Source organism: Emydura macquarii, unplaced genomic scaffold (assembly GCF_026122565.2).
Source record: "Emydura macquarii macquarii isolate MOO-44397 ecotype Brisbane River unplaced genomic scaffold, CSIRO-AGI_Emac_v2 contig_431, whole genome shotgun sequence".
Classification (NCBI taxonomy): domain Eukaryota; kingdom Metazoa; phylum Chordata; order Testudines; family Chelidae; genus Emydura; species Emydura macquarii.
Genome location: NW_027130568.1, coordinates 11,337,911 through 11,355,930, shown reverse-complemented (window position 1 = coordinate 11,355,930; position 18,020 = coordinate 11,337,911). Strand labels below are relative to the sequence as shown.

General features: G+C 36.6%; 1 protein-coding gene across 1 annotated transcript in view; it reads right to left on the bottom strand.

Moving 5' to 3' along the window:
• Positions 1-1,978: 1,978 nt before the first annotated feature.
• The window catches only part of CTDP1 (CTD phosphatase subunit 1), a 176,067-nt gene continuing 160,025 nt past the window's right edge, over positions 1,979-18,020 (bottom strand). Inside the window, exon 13 of the mRNA XM_067537538.1 lies at positions 1,979-3,201. Coding sequence (XP_067393639.1) covers positions 3,060-3,201 — 142 coding nt within the window. The 3' untranslated portion in view covers positions 1,979-3,059. The remainder of the gene's footprint in view (positions 3,202-18,020) is intronic.

The window sequence follows — 18,020 nt, the reverse complement described above, 5'->3', positions numbered from 1 at the left end:
TCATAAATAAAATAAGGATGAGAAAGAGAAAACATATCTTTTATTTCTATATGCGCTCCTCATCCCAAAGAGCTTTTCAAACTTTACATCCACAGGAATCAACTCCACCCATCACTGAAATGCAGCTACCTTACAGTGGAATTCAGCATCCATTGAAGTTTTCACCAGTACAACGTAACATTGCTTCAATGCTATTTGACAGGCATTGCACAAAACCCCTAAGATATGTAGGACATTTTAAAAATAGCAGGGGATTGTATCATTGTCCATTTCTCAATGAGGGTATTTTAAATAGTCAGAAGTTGCTAATAACTCCTGATTAAGAAAAATATTTTTGGTGCTCCCCATCAAGAATATTGTCCTTACATCTTAAAGTGGAAATGTAATGCAAAAAGAACTTTCAATCCCCCAAATGGTCTCTGATGTGCTCCTCTAAAGAATGGGCACTGGTGTGGTTCAAAAGGAAAAAGCAATAGTGGGCTTGATTGGAGCATGTAATGATAGCTTTTTGCAGATTCTATTTTCATTCATCTATTTTCTGTCCAGAACCATTATATCAATGTTCGTAATTCCCTCACTACAAATTAACTCATCACTAAGTCAGTGGCTACTCTGACTGGGTCTCTCAGAACAGCCTGAATTGTGCTATTCTACAGAGGAGACATTTTATGGAACAAAGATGTTGAGTTCTGCTACATTTCAGCTTTACTGGAATAGTAAGATTTTAAATTCTATTGTGGTGATTAGCCTCATGTCCTTAATTGATATTTGCCCATGAAGAGTTCTAAGACCACTAGAGGTCGGCAGACTTAAAACATTCTGAAAACCAAGCAATGGGGAAATAGGGCTGACTGGAAGGAGAAGTCCATGAAAGGTTCTCACCTCCTCTCCAACAGTTACTTGCAGAATGAAAAAGATTGAGAATCACAGCTCTAATGGAACACAGACAAATTCAATACATGGTGGTAATAAGACAGGAAAATATTACCCAGATATACTACACAGTTCAGAAAAAGGATGGAAATCAAGACCGGAGGTTCCTAATCTGCAGAAAACGTAGTTCCCAAAATGCAGGAGACAGCTTTTAAAAAATGAGGTTAGGGGTAAGGAACTCTTAATATTTTGTTTTTTTAAATAACTTTGTACTGTGTTTCCAGTAGATCTTTTCTAGTGCTACTTCCCTACCACTTCAGTCCCTTCAGTGAAGTTACCTTTGCTGTAGAAGCACGGCAGAACAACACATGGTCATGGAGATTTCAGTCCGCACTGCAGCAACCACAGTACAGCAAACTCTTAAGCAACCTCAGTGACGCTTAATCCATAAGAACATAAACTGGCAATCTGCTCTGGAGTGGATGCTAAATCAATACAACGTGTATAATTAATTGGCAAAACTCTCTTCACAATGACCTAATTTATCAGTTCAGTTACATACTCAGTTTTTAAGAATTTAAAGACCGAAACCCAAGTCAGCCTCTTTTATACATGAATAGAATTCAGTATTGGTTTGGTTCACTAGTCCGATAAATATCAATACACTTCTCAGTCTGAAACCCAATAGCAGTAAGGGACCTAAAAATGAACAGAAGAATCAAAATGTTATTTCCTACTAACACAATTCCCCCCAGTGATCTGCAATGTGTTTTATACAACCATTATAGATATAATTTTGCACAGCAGGAAATATGTTGCACCTGATATTAGAAGAAATTATTTGTAGCATTTTAGCTCTTTCCCTCTCCAGCAGATACTATTCAATGTGCCTGGGCCTTCTATATTTTAATGACAGTAAATATTTATATTATCTGCATCTTTTCCACAACTTGTGTAATTTTATACTGTATGTATGCATCTTGGCAAAAATACTGAAAATATCTGAAAAAAGTAATGAAAACAATGCTCTTTTTATATAATCCAAATACAGATCTTCTGGTCAAAATTGTTTTGTAACTGTTCTATGCTAGCTCAGATAACAAGAAAGGGCACACTGTAAACTTGGACATTTGAGTATCTCTATCCAAAAACTCAAGTTTTTGCTGTTGCTTTGGCTGATAGCCACAATTTTCATAGAGAATAATGCAAATCTGATTATGTAAGTAGTTTCTTGTGTGATGGAAGCAGGTGAAATACAGTAATTGATTTTTGCAACTCATGAAATGAAAACAGAATTTACAAAATGGATTTTTATTAAATGAAAGAAAATCTGTTTTGTGGGTCAAATATGAAATAGAATATACAAAAACTTTACATCAGATCTCTCAAAGAAATAAAACTCTATCTAGAATGAAGCAGCACGCATTTCTTCCAAGAACAACACAAATGGGTGAATAAGCTCCTTATGGCAGTACAGGATCACACAGTATGCTGTGCTAAAATTCCAGGTTTATAGAGAAGCAAAGTTAAAAATCTAAGTGGTCTCCCTAAAGAACCCAAGTAGTCCACAAAGGAACTCAAGAGCATGAAATTCAGTCAGTTTGTATTCTCTTAGAAGCCAGTGATAGGTAGGTCAAGTGCCGAGTTCACAAAGCTTGCATATTACATTCTCAGTTTCTATACAAATATAAATTGTTCTTTTTTATTTTAAAAATCCTTTTATATTTGATAGTATTTAATTGTGGAAAAAAGTATGACCAGATCATCAGGTTCCTGCTGTATTATTCAAGCAATCCCACCCTCTCTGTGTCCTCCTTTCCTTTGAAGCCTGTTCCCCCAAACCATACCTTGAGATATTTAAAAACGTTACTGTATGTTAAATCATAAACCTTTGCACTACTGTCCTGGCATATGAAGGTTCTGCAGAACTCATAACATGTCTTTGGCATAGCACACCAAGTCCCCTTAATACTTTTCCTTTTAAAAAAGTATATTTCCTTTAGTAAAACACCTTAAAAACCATCTATTTCTGATTTTGTAAAATAATGTGTCACCTCTTGTGTTGCTCTGCAAAATATACACACACATTTTTGGAAAAACATTGAGTACTGACATAAGGGGCTCATTTGAAATCAGATCTGTTACAAGAAGTAAAACATAGTTACAAATCCCCTCTCATATGAATGTCACATGAAGTCATTCAATTCAGCTTCAAGTGCTGCTGCCATTTCATCTGCCTCTGAACTACTCCCCTCCTCATCTTCGTTGCTGGACTCTTTACTGGATTCACTGGCAGCATCATCTTCATCCAGTTTGCGCTTGTGACCCCTGTAAGCATGGACAGAGAAATACATGAACAAGATGATCTTCTTGCCCATTAACAATGGCAATTACTATAAGAGAAAATATACAGCTTAGGTTTTTTAAGCTTTTATCAGATCTAGATAAAAGGTGAAACACCTATTTCCTAACAAACAGAACTAGATCACACACATCTGGTCTTGTAATCACTATTATATACCATGAACCTTGATGCAGTAAACCTGAGCTACTGTTAATTTATTATTCAGACTTTCTGAGCAACTAACAAAACAAAATTTAAGGACCAATCGAAAAAGTTGTTTTAATTTCTTTCCCTCCCTAGTCACGAAGGAAAAAAGTTATCAAGTCTTTTCTCTATTGTGTGAATACCAGCAATAAAATATTACTAAGGCAAATTTTCCAGGTACATTTTGGGTCCTTTTGTAAAAATGAAATTCAAACTGAAGGGCAAAAATATTAATGAGGCGGCAAAAATAAATGAAATGGCATTATGTTAACTTGTGCCTCACAGAAAATACAGAACAACAGGTATATATAAAAATAGCAAAGAACAAAACTGGAAGTGACAAAAAATTGAACTAAGATTGGAGACCTTACAAACAATGAAGATCACTAGCAAAGCCAACATTTTATAGTATTAGATAATGTCTGTAAACTTCTAGTCTAAACTATAATTAGAGGTGAGTCCCAAAAGGATGATCCTATTCATCCCCCCCCTTTAAAATGTCTGAAGAGGGGATTGCAAATTTGCTCTGCAGTTTTACTTCTGATCTAAAAGTAAAAGGGGGCTGTTTTCCTGATCTTATTCAGGTGCAGCTTAAAGAAAGATGATGGAAATCTTGAAAGGTCAGTTTTTGCCATTTTTGTCCAAAAACTCATGAAATTTTGATGATGTAGTTCAGGTTAACACTCAAACAACAAACCCTGGTCAGTCGTCTTTGCTTACTTCTCATATAATGCAAAATAATGTACAATACATGCATGAGGCAGCGTGAGTAGTAAGATAAGTTATCTCCTTTATGAAAAACCAAACCCAAAAACATGACTGAATAAAAGGCAGAAAACAGCTGTCAAGGGAAGAATCAACCATCCCCCCCCAACAAAAGCTACTTTAAAAATAATAAATAACTTTGTTGTATACTGGATACCTAGGATACTAAACAGATGGCAAATATCTTTGGACAGAAAAGGCAAAGGCGTGTTAATGCAATTCACGGGATAGGATCAGTTCACCACTTCAGTATCCTTTAGTAGACTTCTTTTGCTCAAAAAACCAGAATACAACTCAAACCATTCCAACTTTTCATTTTCCACTCTCACAGGAGGAGCTGTGCTTTTAAGCAAGAACACCAATTTTGGGATAGAGAGAAATACCTTGGATCTGAATTTTCAGGATTGGAGAAACTGGAAGTCTTTTGGGACTGGCTTTGGCTGTATCCAGCAGAAGGAGAATCTTCACATTCTTTGGTCATTACTAGCATCACTGAACTCTGAAAGTCTCCTAAGTTTTGCTAGAGGTCCCTTCTATAACAGAGTCATTAGAAACATGAACTGTCCCCACTCCTACCCATTGGCCAAAGGGAGAACATGCACACTGCCACTGGATCTTTTTTCTCCTGTGCACAAGACATGCAGTTCTCTTTTGTGGTGAAAAAATCTGCTTTGCCAGTTTCTTGTTTATGAAGTACAGCTGGGCCTACCTTCAAGAGATTCGCCCTGTCTTCAAGAGTGTTATGTTTTCTAGCAAGGCATGGTGCTGTCAAGAGAGATCTCACTGCATTTTAGCCAATTTATAAATGTGTGTGCTTTCCTACACAGTAGAGTTTACCATGTTCCTCTCTTACGTAATAGCCAACTGCTTGTTTTGTCTGTTTGGATTAGTACTGCTAGACTGCACATCAACTTTCTGAGCATCTCCAGAGATTTAAGCACAATCTTTATAGGAGTAATATAATGCATCCTAGACTCCTCAAAGAATCATGTTCCTGGGTGTGAAAGCTCACCAAGGAAGCTCCTACACTTCAACTGAGACACATCCATAATAAAAAATATTTGGTTCTAAGAAATGTTGATGTCTGTTTCTTTTGCCAAGAAGGAATTTGATTCCAGATATGTTACCCTCAGATGGCCACATCAGCCAATGATAAAGCTGTGTGTGCTTTGGTCTGGCTAGGCTTCCAACGCATTGGGAATAATTAACAAGGAACCTTAGAGATGCCATGTCCTTGGTGGTAATGACCATCCTATCAATAATCAAGATAGAGAAGAACATGTACAGTGGGTTTCTCTTAAATTTAGAGCCTCCCCCCTTTTAAAATTTTTTAAAAAAACCATTAGGTAGGGTAATATTGGCCTGTACATGTCCACAACACATAAAATGGCAAATACCCCTAGTCCAGTTAATATTTACCTATTAGCAAAAAGCAAAAAAGATATTTATCAAGAGTGTAGGGATGCAGTATAAAGCAACAAGGACACTTTGGAAAACAATACCCTGAACTGTGCATTCCAAAAACATATAGATACAAACAGACCAGGATGTAAACCTATGAGTTTGAAAGCCTGTCTGAGATCCAGAGCAATGAAATCAATATTATTTTCTGAGAGAGACACTCAATGTATTCTTCCTTTAGAAAGAAGCTTCAGAAGTTCTCTTTTGAAGTCCAGATCCTTTGATATGATGGGGCCTGTTTGTGAGAGATATTGGTAATCATTTAACTCCCCTTCCTTAATCTTTTTCATGGAAGATGACAAGATAGGCTCACCTCAAATCCCAAAATAAAATATTTTAAGGGAAGTGGAGTGGGTTACCTTATTTGTGCCTTGATCTTATACCAGTAGTACACTGAATATAGACTCATGCACAGTAAAAAGGATTTATCGGATTATTTATCACCTCTACCCGGCATATATTAGCACATGATTAAGATGAGGAGCTCTGTGACTAAAACTGCCCAATAGACATCTTTGAACATTCCCTTTAAAAACTACAAATGTGTGCAGACAGGAGTTTTGCTTGCTTACTTGACACTGGATTTCAGTGTCTTTGAAGTCTTTGAAGATACTGCTCTCTTTTGGCCATTAAAGATACCTGTTAGTTGAGTAAAATGACTTGTAAAACTAGCTGTTCTTTTTGACACCCACATGTAACATTAAAACAGGTAACTTTTCCCCCTTCTGAAATGGAGTAAAAAAAAACAAACCCTTAAAATAGACAACATAACATGATAAAAAAAATTAAATAAGTTGGGAACTAAAATTTAAATAAAAAGCTACTACAAGAGAAAAAAACAGAAAAGTTGGCTTTCTTTAGCAAGAACTAGATGGGCAGCAAGCAAGCTTCTCAGTAATAGACCAGAGAAAACTATGGAGAGTTATGACGGTAATGTGGTCACAGTAAAAAAAGTTTCTATGTACTTTCTTATCCTCCCTATCTGTAAAAAATAAATAAATAAATAAATAAAAAGCAATCACTAGATAAGAATCCCACCCTTGAGAGTTGCAAATACTGCAGTGAAGGAGCTAACACAACATGGAATCGCTAAGAGCCAGCCTGTAATGTCATACTGTAGAGAGCACCTGAATCAAATACTGGGATACTGTGGAATAAACATCTGTGGAGAAAAAGGTTATCTCAATGCCAGTTACTTTCTCCTAAAACTAGAGATTTAGTCATCAGTTAAACAGCTAATTCAAAAGAATGGAGAAGTTACCTGCAAATGATTTGGACTTCTAATGACTAATAAATAGCAACTAAGTTTCAATGAGGATCTGATGTTTTCAATTTTCAACCAATGCACACCTGCATAAATCTCAAAATACAGGAACTTTCATAGTCTATAACTAGCTAATTAAAGAACAGAATTCCATTCTACAAATGATTTTTCATGATGCTTTAAGGGATACTGCTGACAGATTTCTTTCTCCCACTCAGTTGCATTGAACTGTGTGCCTTTGGAAAAGTGAAAGATTGAATGCAATATATCCTGTCAGTTTTTATTCTGATGAAAAAGGATAGAATGACAGCTCCAATCACATGAACCTAGATTTGAAAACGTCCTAACTCACTGAAAAGAAAACCCAAAGCCAACTATCAGTCTTCTGCTATAATGCAGGGAAATCTACTCTTGAGAATATGTTTGTTCTCATTAAGACAAACACCTTTCACAATTTGTGCATTATAAACTGCACCTTTACAGCAATTAAAATGCATTTAAATTAGTATTAAATCAAATAGGACCTAGTTTGGGTAGAGAAAGGGGGGCATCAATAAAATAATGTATTTATTTATACTTGTAAATTTAGACAATAGATATACCATTACTTGAATCATTTATGACTAAGATAGCATAAAACAATCAGCTAACAAACAGTTTAAAATGTATATTTTCCTCATGATTTCATGTCTGCGCCTCATTATTTCCAGTTTCTATTATGCTATACTATATTACACTTTAAATGGAAGGGTTGTTTTTTTTTTTAAATCAACAATGGGGTTCCTCTTAATGATGGTCAGAGAGACTATCAGCCTATGCATTCAAAGGATCCAATTAGCTTGCTTTGCCTTTTAAAGGTAAGTTTTGTTTACTGTTAACAAACTAACATGGAAGCATCAAATAAGAAAAGAAACAAACACTGACAGGTATTTCCATAAACCATTTGAGCACTCATTTAAAAAAGTTATCTTCAGTAAATATTTACTCAGCTAACATTAATTGCTGAACTTTTCCTTTAAAGTAAACTCCAAATATTGACACAAAAGTGAGTTTCAATGAAAAGTAAACTTCTAAAATTGCACAAATTCACTCCCTCCACCCCCCGAATAATTTCTAAAACTGGTTGAATATTTATATATAGTTTCTTTAAAAAAAAAAAATAAGGCGGATCAGAGAAAAGTCCACAGATTAAATGGGATTTAGCCTTCAACAGGAATCATCTTGTAAATCTGAACATCTGAAATTAGGACTCATTTTTGGCTTCACAGTATGGTCAAAATTCTTGACTTATACCTCAACAATGTACCCATCTCATCACCATGCTTAAATCCCCAAATTGAGCAGGGCATTTGATGGATTACAATGGTAGATTTGTAAAGAAACCCCTTCTTCTCTTCCAGAAACCACTCCCAGATTTTCACTGTTTATTCTCTTTGTAACAGAATATACCCTTATGTCCACACCCTATGCACTGTTGTAATAATGTTTGTATAAGGCATGCCTTGCGAGATATCATTTAAAAACTCATTTGGTGACCAATACTATTATGGCAAAATGCACATACCAGCATTATATGTGAAGTTATAAACATGAAGTAAAATCATGACAAAGTATGTTTTCCAGAGAAATCTGGGGAGTGGCCAAATCAGTTCCCCAGAGACAAAGGGTGAGCTGGTGCTTCAGCCAGATGTAACCAGGCTGATAGACCATTACCTGCCAAGTGGCCATTATCTGGCAGGAAAGGAGGCCCAAAAAAAAATAAATAAATAAATAAAAAAAAATCCACATTTTAACAAAGAAACACCAAGGAGTTTCCTTCCACACAGATTGCCTGTCACCTTGCTCCCAGCTGGAAATATTATTCAAGAGGGAGAATGAAACTATAAAAAGCAGGGGCAAACATCCCAAGACACTCCTCTCTTGCTCTCCCTGCCCATGGCATTCTCTGCATCTGAAAAGACGAAGGAAGCAACCATTGGACTCTGGGGGAAGGATCCTGACCTAAATTATTTGGTAAGTAAGACTGCTGAAGAATGTGGTGAGAAAACTTGCTTTGAATCCAATATAGTTTGTTAAATAAGGCACCAGGAAGTGTTTTATTTTTATTTTTCTTGTAACCATCTCTGACTTTTATGCCTCATTACTTGTACTCACTTAGTATCTCTCTCTTTGTAGTTAACAGACCTGTTCTATTGTTTTATCTAATCCAGTGTGTTTAAGATGAAGTGTCTGGATAACTATTTAAAATAATGAGCTGGCATATTATTCCCTTAAAGGAATAATTAGATTTAATATAGTAGAATTGTCCAGAAGAAGGATGGGTCCTACAGGACACACCTTTCTGGGGGAACATCCGGAACTGGGAATGTGTTGGGATTACCCTGCAGCACAAACAAGGCTGGTAAAAGTTAAGGAGTGGCTAGCTGACTGCAGGGCACATAGACATGTGATTTACATGCGCTGGAGGCTGTTTGTGAACAGCCCAGGTTGGAGGCGACAGCAGCAAGGCTTTGTAAAGGGCACCCCAGGTAACAGGGCAGGGGTGACACAGCTACTCCTTAGTCTGAACAGTACCCCTGATATGTCACACTCTTGTTTAAGGAAAAACAAGTTTTTAGGTTATGCTAATACAACCATAACTATGACAAGCTTGTAGTCTTATTCTTGTTCATCTTTAGAGACAAAACAGAAGCTCTATGCTTCAGAATGGTTCTGCAGCTATGGAACTGGAATCTTAAAGGAGGACTTCCCTCTTTAGGGTCAGTTGTGTAATGACTATAGTTAGTTTTCATGTTCTTTCTTGGACAGTGTAGAGGCCATCGAATATGTCATGCGCCTCCACAATGTTTTATTCTGACCAAATCTGGCGTGTTACGGGATAAAATCCCTGATCTCTGTCAATGCTGTCCAGCCATTGTGTTAGGTCTTCTGTGGATCTTTTCCATCCTTCTTTCACTGGGTCAAAGTCAAAGATGATTCTCACAAGGAAGTTGGTAGGCATTTGGAGCAGATAACCATACCGTCGACCTTAGAAAGAGCGTTGGGTGACCATTTGGGACCTATTTAGTTAGAAAATGGATCTCTTAATTTGATGTGAACTGATGTTTTCCATCATTCAGAGATGTTTCATCTAAATAGTGTCCAACTTCTTTTCACTCTTGACAGTGAGAGGCTATATTTCAGTTCCCAGGTCCAAATACTGACCATCAATATATTCTCAGCTTCACCGCTCTATTGATCAGGGTGTTGGTTTGTCAAAGATGTTCTTGGTGAGACACCCCATTACTGACTATGCTTTTGTGGTGTGGACTTCAAGTCTGTCTCGATGCCACTCATGTTATGGGCCATAGAGCTGAGGGTAAATGCACCACAATCTTGATTGGGCTGTCACCTGCTAAGATGCTAAAGCCTGCAGTGTGTATGAAATTGCTGATCAGAAGAATTTTGGTTTTACCCCCAATTAATTTTCAGGCTGATTTTTGCCTCTGATCTTTCAAGGGCTTTAAGTATTGCAACTAGCTATTCCATTGATTTGTTAACTAGCATTGGTGAGGTTCTTCTCATCAAGGCATATTCCTAAAATACATTTCCTCAAGGTGTAGTCAAGCATGTAGTCTACCATGGCAATGAAGACTTTGGGGCGGCAATACATCCTTGTCGAATGTCCAACCTAATTCAGAAGAAGGAGGTTCTTTTCCCATTTATGAAAATGGAGGTTGAGCAGTTATCACATGGGAGACAGAACATGTAGCAGCTATGGGCCAACTGAACTCTGTGCAGGTGGGTGGAATCTGACAATACCGTCAAATCTTTGTGAATGGCACAGAGGAGACTGAGCACATGTGCAGAGCCCACCCTCAATTCCAAAGGCAAGGGCAGATATCTATTGCTGACCAGCAACCACAGAGATCTTTTAAGGAGCTACACAAGCCCAAACAGAACAATAGGCTGACAGCTCTGAAGTAGAGTCACTCCTCCAATACACCCCTAGGCAACCAGGAAATGGAGGAAAAATGGCAAAGCTCCTTAGTCCAGAGGAGAACACTGCCCTCTGTGGCAGCTCCATAGGGATTACTGCAGCCTCAGAACTCTAGACTCTGAAGTGCCTGGAAAGGGCAATTTAAAGGCCTTATATGAAGAAATTCATTTGCAGGAGTTCACTGCCCTTTCATGGGTTACAAAGGTCTAGACCATAGGCAACAGAGCAGATTTATAGAAGCCCTTTCTGTAACCAGAGTGACCTTCCTAAAGATTAGTTTGTATGTGATGGAGCTCCCATATCTGCCTCTCACTGCCACACAATACAGAGTCAGGGGCTTGCTCAGCCTTTAATATTTTTGAAAGGCATTGGATGGATATCCTCCATACAGTACATCCCTAGACAGGTACAGCACAGGCAACAACAGTGCAAGATTCCCCGCACTGCCTCAATCACGCTTCTGAATTCTAATCTGGAAGGGCCACCTCAATCTCCATGCCCACACAGTCTATGGCCTTCAAACTGAATCTGTCCACAAAAGGAGAGAATAGCAATGATAAACTTTGTGATATGATACCTAGTGGACAAGGAAAATGACTGAAGGCCTGCACGCATGGTGTTTTAGTTTGCATCACATGGATGTATAGTTAAGTCTGCATTAGTGTGTCATGCACTAACTGGCCTGTGTGGACGCTGCTGGTGTGCACTAATGTGCATTAGGGAACTTTTAATGTTGCCCTCCTTCAAACAGTACTATGTTAATCTCATTACTTATTAGGAACTCTAAGCATGCAGCAGCAGGAGCCACATGGGTCAGTTAGTGAACAACACACTAGCTCGGTCTAAAATTTACACCCCTCTGGTGTGGACTAAAGCACCATGTAAACAAGCCATGCGAGAAAACAACTTGTTTAGACAACCCAGTCCTCATAGTGACATTTATCCTTCAATCATAACTGAGCTGGCATGAATTAGAAGGATGCACAAGAGAAAACATTCTGTAGCCCAGTACAAGTCCCCCACAGCCCAACTCTTGGCTAACTGGATTAAAACTAATGAAGCAAAGAAGCTTGAAAGGGGTGTTGACTTGTACGTGTTCTGGGTATTAACAGTTTTTGGTTTTGTTGTTTTTTTTTTAAAGATGGATTACATAATTAGCTACCAACCAGATATACTGAAGTTTTCAATAATATTTTCTTGACATAAGATGAGTGACACCACCTTTCATGTATATTTAATGCAATTTTAGTTGAAAATCTACAACGTCAACAAAGGCAAGATACCATTCAATAAAAAGAAAAAACTCTAAACTTGTCACTTTTTTCTCAATAACTCAGCTAACAATTCCTGCAGGACTGGAGAAAGATATTCAAGAGAAATGCACAGAGAATATTTATTGTATACTTCTAGACCTGGCAGAATTTGATTTTTTTTAAAAATATCATCAATGAACAATATTGATGCTTATTTTTTGACTTGTATAAATTTAAATTTTCACAGTTGAGCTTAATTATGGGGAAGTCAGACAATAACTATTTAATGACACTAGAAATTGAGAGTCAAAAAATTAAATTATCAACATCACGTCAAAATATGTACAGTATATATCCTTAAATCAAACCCTATTCAATTCTCAAGCAGCATTTTTTAAAATTTGCCCATCTGTAAATTTCAGCTATCATCGATGAAACTCTTTTTCATCGGTTTGTGTGCGGTCTGGTTAAATCAATGTTTACCGACACGTCTGATGAAAATCTAATCCTTCCAATCTTATATATTACCAAGCATCCCGAAAACTAATCCTGCAGTTAGATCTATGCTATTAAGTCTCTCACAGTTCTGCATGTTTTTATTTTTAATGAATTTTAGAGAAAGAGTCCTGGTAGAAACACACTAATTTTAACTGACTGATTGTGTATCTATTTTTAACTAGCCAATTTGAGCAAATTAATTCTCTTATGTAGCTATGTTCAAATGGTTTCAGCCAGTATGCTTGCTTTGAAACTAAGTAAAACAATGCATACATCTAAGATTAACACAGTTAAAAAAATCTATGTCTGGTGAAAGATTTGTAATGTATGATTTTAATAAAATGCATTGTTTTTAATATAAATTCTAAAATATAACTAATTTTAACTAAGCATTTTCATTCAGCAAGTTACTTTAATAAGTTAATTTTATGGTTCATAAAAACAGAATATGTAATAAAGTTTATAAGTTAATGCATTGCATCTACAGTGATATTTAATAAATTTTGCCCAAGTTTTCCATTTTGTAAACGTAAGCTTTTGTGCCTACAGCCAACATAAGTGTTTCCAGAATTAAAAAATAAACTCAGTTAAAACAATTATTTCTAAATAATTAAATATTTACTTGCCATCTCTGAATGCTGAACATTTCAACACTAAGAACTTAGAAGGGAAACTAACTCTACTGATTTTCGTTGTCCAAGTTGAGAGAATTGCAAAAAAGTAAGGAAAGAGCAGAGAGAGTAACAAGTAAACTACACCTTTAAAATTCTACTTCTACTACCACTGATTAGTAATAACATTTTAGAAAAAGTTTTCCTTGTTACTAACTGCTGCTCTTTATTTACTTTTTGTAATAATCAATTGTGTTAAAGAAGTGTGTACAACATATGATTTTGAAGCTGACAATACCCCTTTAAAAGGAAAATGTGAGAATTGTTGGTTTAGACCACAATATAAACACTTCATTTTATTTTGTAGAAAACAACACAAAATTAGATATCCTTTCCAATACACTGAACTTCACATTGTTTAGCTAACACTTTCATAATGGAAATGCATTTGGCTGCATTTGATTTGGATGCATTTGGGCATGTAATCCCTCAATCCTACTTTATACAAATACAAAGATCTATTCACCGTATCTGTGCACACACCTGCTCCTGTGCAGAGCAAGCTGTTTTTATTTGAACTAATGTTTGTAAATGGCACAAGATAATATTCAGACCAAAAATACATGGCAACCAACCTGCTAATCTCTCCTTTAAAAACTACAACTGGCATTCCTTATTTGACCAAAGTTCTTACACTAACCATATCTGGTCCACAAATATTATCTGTTGTTGATAATAGGTGTCTATACTGGTGCAGCTGAACCCGTGTTGAATGCAACTTAGGTGCAAGTGTAGACAAAGGCAGAGCATGGTTTTTGAAGATACCAAACAGATCTGCCCTTGCCTCAATATGCAGCTAACCAGTGCCAAGCCCTGGTTCTGTTGCACCCACCGCTAATACCCATTTTTAGCAATAGGTGATTTCCATAGTATAGGGAAGTCTCTATGTATTAGCATGATCTAATGGGTGTTTTCTAGTCTTCCTCTTGCTTGCTCTCAAAAGAGCTAATTACTAACCCATTCATTATGGAGCAATGGTACTGCAACCTTAACTCTATACTCAAATCTTGGCATAGAGTTCATGCTGTGAGTGGATATTCTCTAAGGACAGTGCTATAACTTGGACAAGCACTCAGGGCTATTGAAGAAATGCTGGGGGCCTCTCCAGCCCTGAGAGCAATGCAAAGAAGGCTTAAAGCCACCATAGCATCGCTTCCTCCCCTGGGCTGCAAGTTCTATGCCGCACCTCTACAAGGTACGGAGCAGAATCTCATTCATTAACTTCAGCTTAAATCTTTTCGTGTGGGAATTTCACCAATCACACTTACTTGTGTTAAAGAGCACTTCCTGATTGTCAGATGATGACAAAGAATAATCTCCTGTGCTTATTTCTAATCACTTTACACTGGAGATTCAAATGTAATGCAATGTACACATTTAAAATGTAATGTGCAACAATCTTTAAATTTGCTTATTTTAGCTTTACTTACACAATCTTACAATTTCAAGTTTGCAAGAACCAGCTTCCTCTACAACAACCTAAAACAGTATAAGACTACAGTATTAAAGTTTAGATCTGTAAAGTAATGTTAAGAATTCATCTCTATTGTAATCTTTTAGTGATTTTCACTCCCATCATTTAAATATTGAGTGCATTCTGAGAGAGAAAATTGATTAGGGATACTAATAGCAAGATATATAATTAGCTTAAAATAAATTTGACTATAACAACTATGGAAATTAGAAATAAGGACCATTGTAACTCGCTAAATAACAATGTTGTGGATTTAATAAAAAGCTGATTGGTGGAAAGTTCTGCATATATGAAACTAGAAAACAATACTTTGCAGGTCCCCAGGGCTTTTCAGCTGTTTATCCAGTTCTCCCCCTGGCACCTTTCCTTCCACGGGTGGAGAATATGACAATCTAATGAAATGTTTATTATACTTTTCTGAAATCCATCAAGATTTTTATTCACAGCTTTGGACAGACAGTTTTGGGTTTTGATTTTCTTATACCACGTTTATAACTTGAGTGTCCTTTTGAAGGTGTATTCACATGAGCATGCACTAGTTATGTTCCATCACCACTACGTCATCTTATTTCTAAGTCAGTATCCCACACTCAAAGGTGGTTTGCTTTTTGTTTTAGTGAAAAGACCATGGCCTTTGAATATTAAGTGTCCTGACTGCTGGAATCAACCTGAACCTAGCCTTCACAGAGGAAGATTAATGTTTTCTTATAATTCCCTCAAATTAGTTTTACTCCATATCAAAAACTATCAGCATCAGTCTGTTGATTCAATCTGTCACAGTGAGGAATGTGAAATCAAGCTAACTCTCCTTTTCTGAAAGTTTATCAGGTTTCAATTTTTTTTAATTGCAGAAATATTCTGATCTCCAACAGATTGGAAAGCTCTATTTTTGGTCCACCGCCCCATCCCAGTATGCAGAATGCATATGCTGCATCATATCCATTGAGTGGCTTGAAATAAACAATACCAAAGGCCTCTGTATTCAAATGAGATTAACAGTTATTACTTCCATTTCTCTAATGTGTCAAGTCTATAATTTTCCAGAGTGCTTGCTAACAATAATGAGCAATGCCATCCTGCAATCAATCACAGCTTGTGTGGTGATAAGGATTAATGCACTTCTGTTATTATGAATAAGAAAACAGTGCTTTGAGAGCTCATTAGGGAACCTATAGAGCAATAATAGGTTAGCTGTGCTTCTGAACCACTTGTCTCATTTTTGTATTGTCCTGACTACCAATGGTGTTCTTATTACAGTATTATATCTTAATCTAGGTATAAAATACAAGATTAAAAGCTTTTTTAAAATAGCTGTTCCTGTACTCTAAATGCCTCCTGGATCTCAAGAGACATTTAGATCCCCCTAAATTGCATTTGAAAAAACCTTAAGTGCTAACAAAATACAAACTGCACTAAAGCATCCAATCTCACCGGAGGCAAGGATGCCTGGGTAAGTTATCCCAAGGCAAAACAAAGGTATTTCTCATAGCCTTCATATCAGCTTGCTTATTTTTATGTAAACTGAAAGAAATGCTGGTAGCTTCCCCCAGATCCCTAAATTCTGCTATATATATTTTACCCAAATCTTTCTTTGCAGTCCTTAATATAAAAATTTACCTGCTTGGTAATGTATTGTTTCCCTGTGATGTTCCCCTCTGCAATCTGGACTGGTGTATAGCTGTGTCACTCCAATCCCTCACTCCTGGAGCCCATTTTACACTTGCTCCGCTGTGCGAACTCCCACTCCTGGGTCAGCCCACTCACAGCCTCCTGTGACCAACAGTATTCCTACATGGCCTTCTCCACATCCTGAATCAATGAGCATCACCTTATCAGATGCTTAAGCTAGTCCCTTGTTCCTGGAAGAGCTGGGTTGTTTTATGCATGCCTTAGTAAGGCATGACCTTTTCTCTCTGCTTTTAGTGTTTGCCTGGATCTGCTTCAAGCCATGAGACACACATATTTGGGAATATTATATAGCAGAGCTTCATAACCATACATATGGTAGTGTGTTTCTTGCTATGTCATAACAATAATGTCCAGCATGTCATGAGCATTCTAAAAAACACCTTACATGACATACCTTGCATTAAGGATGTATAGGGGGTGCAGTGCGTCACACTTCCATCACCCATTTGTCTAGTTATCTACTGTAACCTTTATTCCTTATGAAATACAAAATGCTCTCAGCATCTATATTCAATACACATAGCTAAATGGCATGTCTCCCAATTAAACTGTAGAACAAAACTATTTGCAAAGTAGAATACTTCAAAAATTGTTCTTTGTGCTTCTTATTGATAACTTGCAGCTCGTATTTGTGAAATACAAAGTATGTTGTGTCAGACACTAATCTCTCTTACAGTTAAGAATCTTGAAGACTGATAAGTCAGAAAAGAGAGAATTGTAAAAAAACCAAAACCAAACCAACAAAAAAACCCTGTATGTCAGTAATTCATAAGTGTGTTCTAAACTGTGTCTGCTTAAATGTACTGGTAAGTTTTCACCACCATTAACATTGTGGTGCCATTAAAGTTATGCAACAGCAAGCTGTAATGTACTCTGTTTCATCCTTCAAATAACAACAAAATCCTCATTGTTGGTGATAGTGGTGATGCATGAAACAGAAATATCGAGGAGCAGAATGAATGGATTCCCAATTCAGTTTGCAAGTACTGGGAGTTATAAAAATTGCAGTGTGATATGTAAATGGAACAAATTTGATGTTAAAATCATTGAGAAAAATAAGGATAATTTTTTTTAAACACAGAACTTTTCTGTCTACACCCACACTAATTTTTAAAAAAACTCAAAACTTCAAGATTTATAAAGAGACTAAACCACCCCAGAAGGCAACATTGAGGCTCTAATTTTAACACTTGATTCTTTTTAGGTCTACTGTTACCTAGCACAATATTTCTCAGATCAGGTATTATTCTTCTTAGCCAATCAATAGTTTATTAATTCATCCAGAACCACGCAAGTATAAAATCAGCACTTTAGTCTATCAAGTGAAGATATAAATGCTCTAGACATGCCAGGCTCAGAAACCAAACAAACAAACTATTAAGTCTTGTAAGCAATTAATAGACCAGTATCAGGGCTCAGCACCCAGACCAAGGAACAATGCAAATCACCAAGATTTCTATTAAATTTACTCACCAAGATTTCTAATTATATTTACTTATCCAGCATCAATTCGTTTAGTATCTCTAAAACATTTATCACACTTCA